Consider the following 19,353-nt stretch of genomic DNA (forward strand, 5'->3'; position numbering starts at 1 on the left):
ACTTTCTTCTTCCCAGTCGTAAGCAGGAGTGCCTGCCCATACATGCCATGACTTGTCAGTCTCCCCGTCCTCTCTCCCCAGCACACCACCTGCAGTCTCCAGAACCATATTGCATTGACAGTTTGTTTCTTCAAAGCTCTATGATGAGCTATCAAGAGTCAGCAGGGAGAAAGGTGAGGACTGAGGTTTGCTGCTTGAATAGGGAAAGTTTCCTAAAGAAGGTGAGAGGCATTTCTGTCTAGGACTCAAAATTATTCCTCAGACAAGTGACAAAATTGCCACCATTTTAATGACATTAGAGTGCAATTGATGGAAAGTATGAAATGAAGCAGGCGATAGAAGTAGCAGAGCATGGATGTTGAATGCAAGCATTCCTCATTATCATACTTCGAGGATTTAAACAAATACATTGCTTTCTTACCACCAATGGGAGTGAGTGTTATCTCTGACTCTTTTGCCTGCTCTTGGAATTCTTTCCTCCTGCTGGGTTGTCATGTGCAGCACTGACATGATGGGTTTGGTTCAGTCTTACTGTATCTTATTAGGGAATGATCAGTGGGAGGTCTACTCTTTTCTGAAGGGAAAAGGAGCGAAAAGTGGATCTGGGTGAGAAAGGAGGATGGACTGGGAGAAGAGGAAAGAAGGGAAACTGCAGTCAGGATGTAATGTATAAGAAAAGAATAAACGTTTGTTTTAAAAAAAATACACAGAAATAAAAGTTCAAACTTACCCGCAGGATTTCCTCAACACAGCTTGGATCACTGGGAAGGCTTACCTAAAATAAACAAAATGCAGTAAACATAAGTAAGTTCCACTCAGCGAAGCTCTCCATATAGCAGTGTTCACTGTGGGATATATCATAAAGGACAGAGGAAAAAGCTAGAAACATTATTTTCCCTATTAAATACAAAGTGGCAATGTCTGCAAATGGCTAATTGGGCTTTGCTTTAATGAAACAGTGAAATCAAGTACAAGGTGTGGAAAGAAAGTAACTACTGATGTGCTGTAGGACACTGAGCTGTTTTCATCCCCTTCAGGCTTATCCAAATAGGGAACTTGACCTTGAGATCCTTCAGTCTCTCAACACTTGAACATAGTTTAGCATATTATTACATTTAAGGAGAGAAATATATAAAAAGACTTCTCTGATTAAATTGAATTCCCCTTCAACTCGGGCCAGTCAAATCTGATGCCTATACTTTTTTCATGCAAAAAAAAAAATGAACTGAATTCCTGTGAGTACTGCACATTTGCCTTGACATTTAGAGGAAATCTCAGGCATATAGTAAGGGAATGCCAGGAATCATCTTTCCTTCTCTCTCTTTCTGTGACACTTGCTTGAGCAATCAAAATCCCACCTGAACATAAACATACTGAGGACATGCTGTATGTCAAGCAGATAACATTTTTCTCCCAGGGCTTAGCAAGCAGTAAATGCAATGATCCAAATTTCAAAGTAAGATTGCAGCTCCATTGTGGTGCATGATGGGGGACTTGGGAGTAGAACTATCACCTGGTGACTTGTCTACCTACCAATCGACATATTACTTGTGCAGCCTGAGCAACTCCTAAACATTTCCATTTTCTGCCCTTCAAATCTTCACCTTCTCTGGGATAAAAACCCCATCACTGGTGTTCTGGGAAGGAAAACAGTGGTTATCTCTCATTAACTGCTGCAATAGCTTAGCAGCAGAAGGCAACCTTGGCAACCTTGGAGCCAAGGGGCACCACAAAGTCACACAGTGCAACAGAGCTCAAGTAGGAGGTTTATTGGGGGGAGGTGCAGAGGTAGGCTCCTAGTGAGAGCAGGAGGAAAGGAAAGAGGTGGGGCGAGAAGGGATTGCCTTTTATAAGGGGATATAAGCTCATGTGCATAGGGAGAGCATTCTACTTAGTGGCTGTAGTAGCTCCACTGTCAAGTCTTGGCTGATGCAGATGACTTGCCCTGCTAGGTCCTGGAGAGTAGGCCTGTATAAATATTTGAACGCTAAGGACTGCTTTGAGGGATGACAGGAAAATTTCTGCAGTGTGAACACTACTACAATATCTGTGAACTCCAGACCTGTCACAAGACAGGTTCATCACTATGCTCACATTGCAGATAAAGTTAAAGAATATTTGAGAAAATCTAAAGTGGACTATGGCACAGATTTCCTCAACCTTAAAAAATATACAGGATTTCACATAAATATCCAAGTATTATAAAATTCATTATTGAACATCCATTGATTTCCATCTGAATTTATTGAATTTCTCCTATATGTAAGGGTCCCTGGTCCAGGAAGCATAAAATCCCAAGTAAGGGAGACAGGCCTTAAGATGGTCTCCACACATATTTCCAGGTTACACTTGTTATTCTAGTATAATTATTAACTGTTTTCCCTTTCATATTAAAAAATGTTCCATTTTGGATGAGAAGTTATATAGACATCCTTCCTAATGTAATAATACTTGAATATGTGGTATGAGACAATACAAATCAAGACAAAAATTGGCTATGCACACATTATAAAGAAACATAAATTATAACTTTCAAATAGGGACTCACCAGTAGATTGGCCTAACACAGTTAATTCATTCTTTAATCTACTCAAGAAATATGTTTTTGCAGGCTAAAGTATTCTTCATCAGGCTGGTGGGAAACAGAAATGCAATAGTAAGCAAAAGAAGGCACAGTGTTCTTCCTCATTGAGCTGGCATGCTTGATAGGATGGTGAAGAAGAAGATATTCAATATGCAACTATGACTCTGGGCTATAATATGCTATAAAGGAAACTGGTCCATGCATTCTGTCTCTAAAACATAAAAGGCTCTATGTACAAGTATGTATAGGAAATGATCCAATCCACATTCCATTCCTGTAGTTCCATGTTGTAAACTTAAGGTTGTGAGAAATATGCCTACAGGTTTGGAGTCAACATGATCCCAAATTACTTGATCTTTCAATGTGAATCTTTATTTTAGAATTAAAATGTTTTAATTTTGTTTGTTTTATGTGTATGAGTGTTTTACTTGTATATATGTATGTGCACCACATGTGCCTGGAGGAAATGGAAGAAGGTGCTAAATCCCTTAGAACTGGAATCATAGATGGGTGTGAACAAGCTTGTGGGTACTGGGAATTGAACTCTGACCCTCTGCGAAAGTGTGAAGTGCTCTTAACAACTGAGCCACTACTTTAGATTTTGATTTTTAAATTGACAACTACTGATAATGCACAGAATATGTATTTCCTGATCTAACATAATATTACACAACACAACTTATAATTTTCCTTAGTGATAATTCTTAGTATCAGACAACATCCCTACTAATTGCTCAGTGATCCAGCAATTGTGTTTTCAAGATGATTCTTAAACTTCCAATAAATACCTTTCCTAAACATGAATATTCAAAGGGTTGTACTGAAGACTTAAATTGTCATTGTTCCACAGTATCAGTATGGGCTCTGTAGATTAAATATGTATGGGCAAAGCCCCCCCCATACCTTTGCTCATTTTTAACGACAAATATATCAATACAAATTTTGAAGCTAAAGAGGATGAAAACAACAATATTCACACACAGAAAGAGTACTCCCCTATGAGTCAAAAGTTTTGGGTAGAAATATTGGCCCTAGCTCACAGGAGTCAGATTTAGTAACTACCTATCAAAGTTTCAGCATTTATAACCATACAATATAATTTAATGTAAAATATAAATAACAGTAACTGATCTTTTCAAGTTTCACAGGGTTCCTGTTTATAGCAAATGAAATAAGAGAGGTTGAGTGTGCAAAACTACACAGACTAAGTCAAACCTTTCTCCTGCGATTCCTCATACTTCTATTATTAAAAGTGTAGCTAAGAGCTGCCTCTCATCAACTGCAAATATCATCCCTCCACTTTGAATTACAGATACTCACTTCTTTATGGAAGGAAATTCTGTCAAGAAAAAGAGATGTAGGCACTGGGACTTTGCAGCAAATCAGATAATGACAATCAGAGTCAGATTTGAGAACTCTACAGATAAATCTATATGGACCCATTCCCAGTGTTTAGATATGTTCCTTTCCCCAAGAAAATACTGGAATCCAGTATTCTTGTGAAGTCACTACTCCTGCAAATTTATCTAGCTCAGCCCCACAGCTGGTTTTTCTCCAGACAACTGAAATGTACCTGGGAGGGCTTCCTAACCAGAAAAAGACTTCCTGTGTGTCTGGAACAGTGTTGGGCATGGGGGCTTGCAAAGACAAATGCTGTGAGACCTGGTCTGTCTCTCAGAGTTAAAAGTCTAGACAGGACAGGAAAACAAACAATTAGAGACCCACTGGGACATACATGGTAAGGTAGTCTTGACAAGGGTAATAGGATCTCATTCATTCATCAGATCTCCCATTTCCTTCTTTAGACAACTAATCCTGATTGAGCTCACACTGTGCTCAGGATGGTGCCAAGGAGAGCAATTTAAAGACAAAAGACAGTATCACTCTTGCCTTGAAGACTCCATGCAAATAAAGGAAAAGGGAAATTGTCTGTTTACAGGGGGAAAAGGAAATAGAAAACTGGGAGTCTCATTAAAGTGCCATGGAAAGCGGAAAGAGTACCTATTAGGTTTACTGAGGGAACCATATCCAATGGGATATGGAACCATATCCCAGCCCTTAAAGTCCTTACTGTATTCCTCACACCATATGGGAGTAAGAGGTCAGACATAGGACATTTCTCAATAGTGCTGGGGCCACCTGAGGCTACTACAAGCCCCCTACAGTGCAGTGACTCACTGGGGCCACAGTGCACACTGGAAGAAAGCTGCACTAAGACCAAAGCTGGATTTTGTCTTCTTGAACACTCTGTGTCTCAGGCAAACCACCCATACCTCTCCTAGGGATTCCAGAGGAGCCACTCGACAGGTGTGAAAGAAAATGACAGAAAAGAAGTAGTGGTGGTACTAGGATCAGAACTGCCACACTGTTAGTTAGTTCCAGAACCACTTTCTCTTCCTTTTGAATCCACTCTTGAGTATTCGGATAGTCCACAAATCACAAGTTAGCCACTCAGATCCTTTCTAATCTGCCTCCACTCCCTCCTCCTAGAGCAGAAAGCCAGCGACACAAGGAAGAAACACAGGAGAGGCTGTGCTCTCAACCCTGGCTAGAGAGGACCCTATTGTGCTGGGCAAGGATGTTGTCCTCTGAGAGCCAGGGAAGAGAGTCATATGTCATCAAGCAGGTGGTGAGTAGCTAGAGAATTCTCACAAGTGCCTATCCTCTGTGAATCTAACACTGCAGGCAGTCACCCCAAGAAACCACAAAAAGACCACACACAGATCATCTGCCTAGTGATAAATGGATATCTTGTGAAATAATCAGGGTACCTTTAAATCATCAAATTTTCAATTAACCATAACAACAATAAGTGAATTGCATAGGATGTTTTAATAATTTTGAAATTAATCAGTTTGGAGCATCCTTCTTGGTGATTAAAGGAATACAAGATATGAAAAATAGCCAGATTGTGGCATTGGGAAATATAAAAAGCAACTAGAACCCAAAGAAAACATGGAGATTAATGTAAAACATTAGCACACCAGTGATCATTGCATGCTTAACTCATAGGAGTTTAACGTGTGCCTCTAAGTGCATTATTGCTAAGAAATTGGGAGGGAAGAATAGTCACTTTTTTTGCCTAAATCATCCCAAGATTGTAACATAATACATGGGAATCAAAACCTACAACTCTGGGAATACTCTACACTGACAAAGTTTTCTCAAAATAAAGTATAAAAAATGTAAGTTTAATTATAAATTAAATAACGGGCTCAGTTAAATAATATTCACAATTGACACTGATGGCAGCTTTAAAACTAATTCCATTTGTATTTTCATTACCAGATTACCAAATTTATGCTCATGATTAAATTATGGGATACAGAGGTCACTGACATAGTATTACCAATAAAATGAAAACGCAGGATATAATGGTCTGAGAAATGAGCCTTGGTCTTTTTAAATTGTTAATCTTCATCATTGGGCATTTATAAAAACAGGGAGTAGCAGCCTCTTGTTTCTCATTTGAGTTTTCAGATCCTTTCATTTTCCCATCCGGGGGTCCCAGTTTTCCAAAATGAATTTGGAAAACTATAAGCTGAGTTCACAGTAGTATCTGCCACTGTCCCTTTTTTTCTTGCCTCATCTTTACCTGTCCCCAGTCTCATTTGTATTCACGAGTCTATGATTAAATGGGAGTAGTTAATATTACATAAGTTGCAGACAGAAATCCTTGGATAATATGGCCTTAATCAAAACAAAACAACAACAATAACAACAACAAAGATTTGATATGGTCAAATCATCTCATATTCCAATTTTGTTTTAACACAGAAAAAGTCCTGTGTATCCAAAGAATTGCTGTTTACTTTTAAATATTCATCTTGGTAGAATTGCCATTTTTACAATGTTGATCCTCCCAATCCAAGAGCAAAGGAGATCCTTCAAAAGCAATCTATAGATTCAATGCAATCCCCATCAAGATCCCAACAAAACTCTTCACAGACCTTGAGAGAACAATAATCAACTTTATATGGAAAACAAAAAACCCAGGATAGCAAAAACAATCCTATACAATAAAAGTACTTCCGGAGGCATTGCCATCCCTGACTTCAAACTCTATTACAGAGCTACAGTAATGAAAACAGGTTGGTATTGGCATAGAAACAGAGATGTTGACCAATGGAATCGAATCAAAGACCCGGATATTAACCCACAAACCTATGAACACTTGATTTTTGACAAAGGAGCTAAAAGTATACAATGGAAGAAAGAAAGCATCTTTAACAAATGGTGCTGTCATAATTGGATTTTAACATGTAGAAGAGTGAAAATAGATCCATATCTATCACCATGCACAAAACTCAAGTCCAAATGGATTAAAGACCTCAATATAAATCTGGTTATGCTGAACCTGATAGAAGAGAAAATAGGAAGTAGTCTGCAACACATGGGCACAGGAGACCAATTCCTACATATAACCCCAGTAGCACAGACAATAAGAGCAACAATGAACAAATGGGACCTCCTGAAACTGAGAAGATTCTGTAATGCAAAGGACACAGTCATTAAGACAAAAAGGCAACCTACTGACTGGGAGATCTTCACCAACCCCACACCAGACAAAGGTCTGATCTCAAAAAATATATAAAGAACTCAAGAAACTAGACATTAAAACTCTAATCAACCCAATTAAAAATGGGGTACTGAACTGAACAGAGAATTCTCAACAGAAGAAGTTCAAATGGCCAAAAGGCACTTAAGGTCATGCTCAACCTCCTTAGCGACCAGGGAAATGCACATCAAAACAACTTTGAGATACCATTTTACACCTATCAGAATGGCTAGAACCAAAAACACCAATATCCATTGTTGGTGAGATTGCAAACTTGTGCAACCACTTTGGAAATCATTGTGGCGGTTTCTCAGGAAAATGAGAGTTGACCTACCTCAGGATCCAGCAATTCCACTCTTGGGAATATACCCAAGAGATGCTCAATCATACTACAAAAGCAGTTGTTCAATTATGTTCATAGCAGCATTATTTGTAATAGCCAGAACCTGGAAATAACCTAGGTGCCCCACAATAGGAGAATGGATAAAGAAGGTGTGGAACATATATACTTTAGAGTTCTACTCAGCAGTAAAAAACAATGGCATCTTAAACTTTGCATTTAAATGGATGAAACAGAAAACACTTTACTGAGTGAGATAACCCAGTCCCAAAAGGAGGAATAAGGTATGTACTCACACATAAGCAGATTCTAGCCATAAACAAAGGACCATGAGCCTATAGTTCATGATCCTAGAGAAGCTAAATAAGAACATGAAACCAAAGAAAAACATAGAGTTATCCTCCTGGATATTGGAAGTTGACAAGATTGCTGGGCAAAAGTTGGGAGCAGGGGGGAGGGAGTAAATTGGGAGGAAGGGGAGATGGGGAGAGAGAAGGGAGAAGGGGAGGATTGGGGAGAATTTGGTGGAATGGGATAATTGGGATGGAGGAAGGATGGATATGGGAGCAGGGAAGAAGTTATCCTAACCAATGGAGCCATTTTAGGGTTGGCTAGAGTCTTGGCTCTAGAGCGGTTCCCACGTGTCCAAGGGGATTTCCCCAACTAGTTCCGTGGGCAGCAAAAGAGAGGGTGCCTGAACTGGCCTTATCCTATAGCCACACTGATGAATATCTTGCATATCACCATAGAAACTTCATCTGGTGATGGATGGTGTTAGAGACAAGAGAGCTCCCAAGGTCCAAATGAGGAGCAGAAAGAGGGAGAACATGAGCAAGGAAGTCAGGACCTCGAGGGGTGCATCCATCCATTGAGACCATGGGACTGATCTAATGGAAGCTCACCAAGGCCAGCTGGACTGGGACTCTTGGAGCATGTGATCAAACTGGGCTCTCTGAATGTGGCTGACAATGAGGGCTGACTGAGAAGCCAAGGAAAATGACACCGAGTTTTGATTCTACTGCATGTACTGGCTTTGTTAGAGCCTAGTCTGTTTGGATGCTCACCTTCCTAGACCTAGATGGAGAAGTAGGACTTTGGACTTCCCACAGGGCAGGAAACCCTGACTGCTCTTAGGACTAGAGAGGGAGGGGGAGGGGGTTGGGGGAGGGTGAAGGAAATGGGAGGGGAAGAGGTGGAAATTTTTAATAAATAAATGAATAATAAAAAAACAAACAACAAAAATATTTATCTTGGAAAGAGGCTATGAATTTGAAAGAGAGCACTGGGTAGGGTAACACATAGGAAAAATTAGAGGGGGGATAGGAAAAAACAGAATGATATAATTATGCTATAATCTCAAAAAGAGATAAAAATGCTGTTCTTGGGCAATTTATTTGGAAGCCACACAATAAAAATACCCAATGTAAAAACAGGCTAAAAAGTACCAACTGTTCTCTCTAAGAAAGGAATGGATGAAAAATAGAGAATGAAGCGTAAAGGAATTCAACTTTAATAACTACAGAAAATGACTGTCTAGAATCATGGAAGTGACTACATCTACAATTGAATAGGTCTCAATAAGTATTTTCTCACTTAGAAAATATATGAGATAGATACATACTGTAGTTTCTATGTGGTGTCTCTACAACATCTTTGAAGCTCAACAAATTTTGGTATAGATTCCAGCTCTAAAACTTGCTTTATGAACTTGGACAAATCACTTGAATGTCTCTGCCTCTTTTTATCTACTTAAGAACAAGTTTTAAATTAATCTACTTTTGCCAATTCTTTGAGGTTGAAATGAAGTGAGGTATATAAGTAAGATACCTTAACCCAGTAGTAGTTACACACTTATGTTCATATTCTAAGTCTTGTTACTGGCTTGTAAGAAGGCATCAGCCTCCTCAGTCCAGACAGCTTTAGGAGCTAATGTTATAGGTTTGTCACTATGACATCTGAATGTTGTTAATGAATTGTTAAATCCTCTTCAGGGGCCTAGTTTATAAAGAGTTTCACGTTGTTGCTCCATCTGCTGGTTCTCACTGAAGGTGACAAAGGAGACTAGAGATGGGACTTGAAAGGATATGACAACAGAGAATAAGAGGTGTGAGTGGTGAGCAGGATGGGGGAAGGGTGATCAACGTGCTTCCTGATGAGGATATCTCTTCACTGATTACATTAGGAATGGGCAACAGAAAAATGCATATGTAGAAAGTCTCATCATTAGCTGAGAGTGCTAATGACAGAGGGAATTTGAAGTGAAGAGTACTTAATTCTATGGGTCCTGAATAGCCATTTGCTCACTGTTCATGTATGTGTTATAATAACTATTTTCTGTAGAAGAGGGACCTGAACTGTAATCAGGAGGGTGCTTGAGTATGTGACATATATGTGTGCGTGTGTGTCTATATACATACACATGTGTACATATGTATTTGTGTTTATTTTATAGACTTTTACCAAACAATAGACATCTAGGAATATTTCTATAACAAACCAAGAACCATCTGGAAATTCCTTGTTGCCTAGTCTCTTGGCTGGCCTCTGGCATCATTTTGGTTGTGGCTGCTACCCCTGCCAATATTCAAAATGTGCTGTCTCTTCCTCTGGCTAAGTTTCCAAGTTCAGATTACCACCACAACATTCTCTCCATGGTTTCACGTTCATTCCTTCAATCTAGGCTCAAATTTTGAACCAAATCTTCCTTGTTTGTCAGCTTCCTAGAGTCTACCCCAAGTTTCTTGTTCTTCCTTTCCTGTTCTCTTCTCAACCTAGTGTCTACTTTGAGGTTATATCCTACAAGGATGGTATATAGGAGGGTTTGGAGGGAGGAAAGGGAAGGGGGAAATGATGAAATTACATTACAATCTCAAAAATTGCCACCTTTAGTCCCAGCACTCAGGAGGCAGAGACAGGCAGATCTCTGTGAGTTCAGGGCCAGTCTGGTTTACAATAACTAGTTCCAGGACAGGCTTCAAAGCTACAGAGAAACCCGGTCTCTAAAAAACAAAACAAAACAAACAATTAATGGTAATCATTTTTATAGATTATGCTCTAAGATCTACAGACACTCTGACAGTGTCCCTTTACTTTTGAAATTTCTACATGTGTATGGAACTCCTCCATTACTATGAAACATCCACTTCCATCCTGTAGAAATCTTAGCCATGCAACAGTGACCATTTTACAGTTTAAATGGATTTTACTAAATCTCTTGTTATTGTGCCTACATTAAATTTAATAGCTTACTGATGTAGGGCCCTGTGATTTCTTCTAGCCAAAGAGGAGAATGGAAAATTACAAATTAGAGTGAAATAGGGCAATTTCAGAAATAAAAATTGGTACAAATATATAATAAATATGTTTCAAGATTAGCATTCACTTCTTAATTCTATAAATTAAAGAATAAATGTTGGGGTGTTTAGAACTGTCATGTGTTTCTAAGCTCACCAGCAATTATAGCATCTTCTGGCATTGAATAGTTAAACAATTGCAAAGCAGTGATCTCATTTGCTGGTAAAGTAGTCTATAAAACAATAAAAAGAACAATACACTAACACTCAAAATATGACACTTCCCTGTTCAAGTTATACCTCTGGTGAACTATGTAATTTGGGGCAAATCACTTTCTCACTTTTTAGCTTATATCCTAAATGCAGGAAAATGTTTCTAGTATTTTGCATCTCACATAACTATCAAAGTCAATAGGGGAGACATATAATGTAATCAACTTTATTTTGTTTACAAATGGCATTATGAAATAAAAATATGATTACTATTATTTTCTAAAAGAAAAAAGAGCACTGAAACATTCTAATGTTATGAAAGACAAACAGTGAGAATAAATAACAGTGCCTTCCAACCGTAGGCCAGACACTATACATGTACTGACATCACATATATGTGCATTTAACTACACCCAAATGTGTACTATTTTTTTTAATCCATATTTTTCCAAAGAATGATTTTACTTTTACCTGGGGCTTGTAGCCCATGTGAACCTGATTTTTCATTGTGAAAAAGGGAGGCATGCTGAGCTTCTGTCATTCTCATTATGTAAAATTAGGAGGGAGATGCAGTGATAGGAAGTGGTGATGTGGAGCCGATAGTTTTCTTTTGCTCAGTGCAGAAAAGAACAATGGAGCATAAGAAAAACTGGATGATTGAGAGAAAAAGCAAAAAGCACAGGACACGAGGGAGAGGGTAGCTGAAAGAGAATCACGAATACTTCTTACCTTCTGTTAGCAAGAAAGGCAGTGCTGAGGGATACAAGCAGCAGATTGTAAAGAGAGATGGTAGGACATGCCTGACTGTGTCTTCTTTTCTTTACAAAACAGGTAACAAGGAAGATCATCAGGTGAGAATTTGACACAGCTTTGGGAAGGAAGAGTAGAAAAGAAGCTGTGGATTTGTCTTGTCTTGGACAGCAGGGACATGTAATGTGGATTTGCTATGGATGGAAAGTAGAATTATGTAATAGCGTTTGGAAGAGAAAAAGAAAGCAGCAGTGTGAAACACAGGAGATATTTCAAACAGACCACACACTAGATATAAGGAGAGAAAGGAAGAAAACAATGGAGACAGGTAGAAATCACAGGCAAAGAATTACTGACAATTTTGACTGAGGTGGCACTTGGCTCCTCACCACTACATTATTTTATTTCTACCACTTATTTAATTAATGGCAGTCTACAGATCTCCAACTGTTCTCATCTGTAAGAAGCTTTATTCTCAATTCATGAGATAAGCAGAGAACGCAAGAATAAGGTTAATGATTTGGGAGACCCACAGTAGTAATTCTGGTAATGTTAACTAATTCCAAATGAAATAAAATCAAGAGCCAAACATGTTCCCAAGGGTTGGGATATCTATGAGCCCAAATAAATTCAGTCTTGTATCTAAGGGACTAAAGAGGACTCCATTTGCCTACATCTTCTTCCTAGAAAGTACACCTATGCGTCATTAAGAGGAGCTAATGAATCGTTTAAAATGAGTTCTTCAATCATTCTGATATTGTATATTTCAGCAAAATTTTGTTTTTAATTATTTCTTTTATTTTTTTGAGATTATGATATAATTATATTATTTTTCCCTTCCTACTTGTTCTTTTTAAATTGACAGACTCTTTTTTCATTAATTTTTCTTACATACATATATTTCTATGTATATACGTGTATATTCCTAAATATAAACCACTTAGTCTGTATAATGTTACTTGTGTGTTTTTAAGGCTGACCATTTGGTATTGGATAATTAATTGATGTGCTTTTCCTCAAGGAAGAGTATTTCAACAATAATTTTATGCATTTAATATATTATAGTCAACATGAAGCATATTATAACATGATTAGCTTTTATAATATGTCTTGGATTAATGACATATTATATTAATGCTTCAAAGCACTAAGATTTTTGACTTGTTAAAAAAAATGTGATGCCAGCCCTGGGTATTTTGGGAAACTTTCAAAGGCATGGCTATGAACACTTGGTGAGATCTTTAACTTCTATAATCACAATTACAAAAGAAATTTAAAAATTTATATCTTTAGCTCCATTCTGTGAAAATTATTTTTAAAAAAATCAATGTCTTTCCTTGACTCTGGTCCCTCACCCTAAAGAAATCGCTATGCTCACCGATTAAATCCATAATTATTTAAATGCTAATTTCAGAATAAAGGAGCCCAATTTTAGTTTGATTTTCTTAGTGTGATTTCCCTGAAAAACACGTAAGTAGGTGTAATTTTAGAAATTGTACTCATACATGCACTCAATGAAAATGTGGCAACATAATGCACTTGATAGAAAGCGGCTCCACTTCTAAAGTAATCTCTAACGAACTGGGCGCCTTATTGACTTCTCAAATTCTGCACTTAACAATTGTCTTAATTGCTGCTGGATGACATCGCAAGTCCACAGGAACAGTTACAATTGCTCTTCTCTGACAGTGATGATGCTAAGGAACAAACCACGTGCATAGGAAACCAAAACCTCGCCAGCTCCCCTATTATTTATAACTCTAATTAAAACACTTTTATCTATTAAGGCCAAGTGACACTGCTAAATATATCCAGGGAACTTCACATTTTTCCTATGCTTCTGAAATTTCGTAGCTCTTCACCTACTTACATGTGCTTTAACTGCTCACTAAAACGAACTGATAGCTAGGAATAACTTACTTCCATTAGATTTATAAATCTCACTAATTAATTCTACATCTCCGATGGTGTAAAAACCAAACTCAAATGCAAGATCTAATTACAGAGAAGCAAAAAAAAAAAAATGTTAAGGCACAACACCGAGATTGAAACACAGAAGTAACTGTTTAGCTTCAAATTAATGAGTCGCTATGCTAAGCAAGCATGTCCATTAATCCCTAATGAGGATTTTAAACACATTAAAACTTCTTAATGCAAAATGTTTGCCTTCCCTTTATCCAATAACAAATAAGCCAATAATTTTCTCGCTCTAAATGACACTATTAACTGTCACGGCATGTTTTATTTGACAAACCCTCCATTCAAATACTGTAAAACCAATTAATTTGCCTGCTGTGAAATGTGTTTCTTGATAGCCTCTATGAGAGGTGTTTTTTTTTTTTTCTATTCAAAGCAATGTAAGTAGAAGGTCAATGTAGATGCTTGATTTTGTTTTAAAAACAACGCCACAGTAGCTATAGATTGTCAAATCTGTTTGCATTTCAAATGAATTGAAACCCAACTTCCATTTTCAGGTCATCAATCCCCAGATTGTTTTCCTGATAAGACTGCCTCAGAGTCTCTGTCTCCTTTCATCGCCTGATGAAGGTTAATATTCCTGAGGATGCCTATGTGTTTGTCTTTGGATTCGCCTTATTTAGCTTCTCTAGGAACATGAATTATAGGCTCAATGTCCTTTATTTATGGCTAGAAACCAAATATGAGTGAGTACATCCCATGTTCCTCTTTTTGGGTCTGGCTTACCTCACTCAGGATAGTGTTTTCTATTTCCATCCATTTGTATGCAAAATTCAAGAAGTCCTTGTTTTTTACTGCTGAGTAATACTCTAATATGTATATATTCCATACTTTCTTCATCCATTCTTCCGTTGAAGGGCATCTAGGTTGTTTCCAGGTTCTGGCTATTACAAACAATGCTGCCATGAACATAGTTGAGCATATACTTTTGTTGTATGATAGGGCCTCTCTTGGGTATATTCCCAAGAGTGGTATTGCAGAGACAGAGACCCACACGGGAGCACCAGACAGAAATCTCAAGGTCCAAATCAGGAGCAGAAGGAGACGGAGCACGAGCAAGGAACTCAGGACCACGAGGGGTGCACCCACACACTAAGACAATGGGGATGTTCTATTGGGATCTCACCAAGGCCAGCTGGCCTAGGTCTGAAAAAGCATGGGATAAATCCGGACTAGCTGAACATAGCGGACAATGAGGAATACTGAGAATTCAAGAACAATTGCAGTGGGTTTTTGATCCTACTGCACGTACTGGCTTTGTGGGAGCCTAGGCAGTTTGAATGCTCACCTTACGAGACCTGGATAGAGGTGGGCAGTCCTTGGGCTTCCCACAGGTCAGGGAACCCTGATTGCTCTTCGAGCAGATGAGGGGGGGGGGACTTGATCGGGGGAGGGGGAGGGAAATGGGAAGCGGTTGTGGGGACGAGGCAGAAATCCTTAATAAATAAATAAATTAAAAAAAAAAAAGAACATGGCACATTCACACAATAACAGAATGAAATGGCCTATAGTTTTCAGAATGCCTGTAGTGAAGTCATAAAAAGTATATCCATTTAAAAATACCTTTATAAATTTATGTTTTTGAGATAAAAAAAAAAGACTGCCTCAGAGTAATAATTTGATTACTATGAAGATGGTCTCATGCTTGAGAAGTTCTCATGCTACTCTGTTCAATTGTATATAATGATTTGCAGCACTGTCCCTGGCCCCGCTTACTTTGTTAAGTTACCTGGAGCTTTGTTAGATGCCTCCTTACAAGCAACCTTTCTCTAAACGTATCTATTGACATGATAATCCAAGACACCACTTTCTAAATTTGGAGTTCATTCATGATTTTTAAATTTCCTTTGCTAATTATCATTATTACTTTCATTTTCTATGCAAAAGAATGAATTTATTATAACTTTTCAACATGTATATAATTGTTCTTTGTTCATATTCTCGGCATCACCATTTGTCTCCTTCTATGCATCCACTGGTTCCCTTCTTCCCCACAAATATTCCTCTTTCTGCTTTCATGTCATGTATGCACACGCACACACACACACACACACACACACACACACACACACATGTATGCACACACTCACCCACTCACCCAGGCATACCACAAATGTGTGTGCACACTGCAGATGCACGCGCGCACACACACACACATATTCTGGAAATGAGAGAAAAATATACATTTGTTTTTTCTCCATTACTAGTCCCCCTACAACCCTGTTCTCTCCATTCTCTTCTCCTTAGGCCTCTTCCTCTCATCAGCATAATTTTTATAATTTAGAGAGCATGTATAAGATAAACATGAAATATTTGTCTGAGTCTGATGACCTTTTTCACTTAACATAGTGATTATCCATTTGTGTGCCAATTGTTAAGTCTTAGGGAAACCTAGGACATCTAAGGTACCTATTAATGTATCTAAGTGAGACTCTGTCATCATTGGTATAGAAAGTATCTGCTACAGAGTCCTGGATCCACTAAGCACTCTCATTCCCACACCCTACCCTAAATCTCCCAGCCCTTGAGTTTCATTGCCTTCTCCATCCCCCACCCCGCTTCTCTTTCCTATATGATCCAGTCCTTTAGCTCTGATCTCTCTTGGCTCCTTTCTTGGTTCTCTTGGTCTTCTTTTTGGTTCCTCTCTTGGGTGTCTCCTGGCCTGCTTGCCTCCCTTTCTCTTTTCTTCTCTTGCTCCCTGTCACTTCTCCCGGCCAGATCTACTCTGTTGGTCATGTTCAACTTGGATTCTTCCAGATGCCTCTGACTGTTCCTTCCCTCATATCTACAATAAAAACGTCTCCTCAACCATATCTAGGAGCAGTCATGAATTCATCCTTTATAAATAAACTAAACTCCATTGTCCATATATAATTGGTTTTCTTTACAGATTTAATTTTTCTTTTTGAGACAGGATTTCTCTGTGTAGCCCTGACTTTCCTGAAACTAGCTCTGTAGCCCAGGGTGGCCTAGAACTTATGAAGATTCACCTGCCTCTGCCTCCTGAGTGCTGAGATTAAAGGTATGCACTACCACTGCCCTGTATACTCCATTTTTCTTATTTATTCTTTGTTGATGGGCACCTAGATGCACCTATATCCTGGCTGTTGTGAATAGTGCCATAGTAAAAAAGGATGTACAAAGTGCTTCTGTGATATGGTGGCTTAGATCCCTTTAGGTATTTACTCAGAGGTTGTGTAAATGAACCATTTTGTAGTTTTATTTTCAGTATAAGAATTTTGATAGACATTCATGATATCCACAGTGTCTACAATAGCTCACATTCTCATCAGTACTTTATATGGGTTACTCTTCATGAATCTTCAACTCTTGTGGTTGTATGTGTTCTAAATGATAGTCATGTTGAAAGGAAGATTTGGAATCACGAATAAGTTTTATTTTTCACTTCCCTGAAGGCAAGGTATGTTGGTCTTTCATATATTTATGACCAATTTTATTTCTTCAGAACTGACTATACAACTTCATTTGACAATTTAGTGATGGGATGATTTGACTTTTGGTGTTTAACCTCTTTTTAGTTCATTATGGAGTCTAGATATCAATCATCTTTCAGATTTATAGTTGACAAATTTTTTCTTTCTTTCTGTAAGCTGTCTCTTCACACTATTGATTGTTTCATTTGCTGGGCAGAAAGCTTTTAATTTCATATGTATCACTTGCCAGTTCTTGCAATTATTTCCTAAGCTTTTTGGAGTCCTCCTTAGAAAGCTTTTCCCTTGTACCTTAAAGCAGTTTACTTATGCTTACCTTTAACACTTTCAGAGCTAATGTTAAGGTCAGTAATTCATTTTGAGTTCATTTTAATAGTGTTAGACATATGGATAAGTTCTGTCATCTACTGTAAATATCCAGCTTTCCCAAGTACTACTTGTTGAAGGGACTGACTTTTACTATACTATGTATTTTTGTTATGTTTGTCAAACATCAGGTTGCTATAATTGTTGGGCTTATGTTAGGATCTTTGGTCTATTTGTGTTGGTCTATTTGTCTGTACCATGCTGTTTTGTTAGTTTGAAGTCAGTTATAATGGTACCTGCAGCATTTTTTGCCTGTACTTGCAATTCCACTACCTAGCAGAGAGATTATATGTTTATGTTATTTTTCATTGCTCTTTTAACTGCTATTATTGAAAATTTGATGGTGAATTCTCTGAGTCTGTAGGTTCATTTTTGTAATACATCAATTTTGACATTAATTTGGCCAGTCCATGAACATAGATGCTCTTTTCATCTTCTTGTAACCTTTAAAGTTTCTTCTTTCCGTGCAATATTTCATCTCCTCAGTATAAGGTTTAGTCTTAGTCATTTTGAACTGCTTATTTTTCTGGATTTCCTTCTTAGCAACTTTGCCACTTTTACATAGAAAAGCTGCATAGAGACTGATTATTTTTTTCCTTGTGCTTATGTATCCTGCTATTTCTCTGGATATTCTAAGTTTTCTGGTGGAATATTTCAGGTTTTTAAGCATAGAATTTTGCACTCTACAAATATGGCTAATTTGGTTTTATCTCTTTTGTATCTTTCTTTATTCTTAGATAGGCCTAAGACTTGCAATACTATGTACGATAGGAGAGGGGGGAGAGGGTGTTTTCCATAAAACACCCATAATTCTCATGAAAAATCTGTTGCCAATATTATTCTAATTAAGGAAATTGAAGATTTTTCTCTACAGAAAAGGCCTGGGACAAGCTTTAATATTCTTTCAAGATCAAAGTCCTGTAGAAATAAGGGCTAGAATTAAAGGAACATAAAAGAAGGGCTTTTATGCATGTATTGAGATAACAAAATAATTTTATACCATCTGACTCAATTTATGTGCAGTGGTATTTTTTATACTGATTTGTATATATTGAACTATTCTTGAGTTTTTTGAATGAAAGCATTTTGATAGAACATATGATCTATGGTCTTTTTATGCTTTGTGTTCAGTTTGCAAGTATATATTATGAATTTTTTCATCTATGCTCATTAAAAAACTTACTAATATTTTGTTGCTATGTATCCTTACCTAGTTTTAATGTCAGGGTAATATAGTCTTCATAGAATAGATTTCATGTCCTTGTGTTTCTATTTTATAATATATTTTGAGAAGTATGTGCTTAATTTTCTTTAATGGTCTGGTAGAATTTAGTAGTGATTTTATTCATATCTGAGCTTTCATTTGTTCAATTTCATTACTCAGATATATTCAAATTGTTTCTGTTCTCTTTTTAATTTTGTAGTTCTTATGTGTTCAGGTACTATGTCTTCTATATTTTCTTTTTCTTTTTTATTTTATATAAATAATATTTTTTATTTTGCATATAGACCTCACTTTCCCCTGCCTCTAATCTTCCCGTCCTCCATTCCCCTCTCCCCCTTCCAGCTTCCCATCTACCCTTCTCCCCATCCACTCAGGAATAAGGTTTCCGTGGGCTTGAACAAAGCATGGCACATCAAGATGAGGCAGGAAGTAGCTCTTTCCCTTGTCTCAAGACTGGGCAAGGTAATTTTCTTCTTTTAACGTAAGGTTAATAAGTATTCCCAAATGATTCTCAGAATTATTGGTACCCACTGCAATGCTCCCTCTTTATCAGTAATTTTATAAATCCCTGCTCTGTATTAGTTACTTTACTTCA

General features: G+C 37.7%; 1 protein-coding gene across 1 annotated transcript in view; it reads right to left on the minus strand.

Annotated features, from left to right (window-relative positions):
- The window catches only part of LOC121440444 (AF4/FMR2 family member 2-like), a 532,707-nt gene that overhangs the window by 186,647 nt on the left and 326,707 nt on the right, over nucleotides 1–19,353 (minus strand). The window contains exon 4 of the mRNA XM_041641195.1: nucleotides 731–775. Coding sequence (XP_041497129.1) covers nucleotides 731–775 — 45 coding nt within the window. The remainder of the gene's footprint in view (nucleotides 1–730; nucleotides 776–19,353) is intronic.

Source organism: Microtus oregoni, unplaced genomic scaffold (genome assembly GCF_018167655.1).
Source record: "Microtus oregoni isolate MIOR12 unplaced genomic scaffold, Mior012 000067F_ref0000223, whole genome shotgun sequence".
Classification (NCBI taxonomy): Eukaryota; Metazoa; Chordata; class Mammalia; order Rodentia; family Cricetidae; genus Microtus; species Microtus oregoni.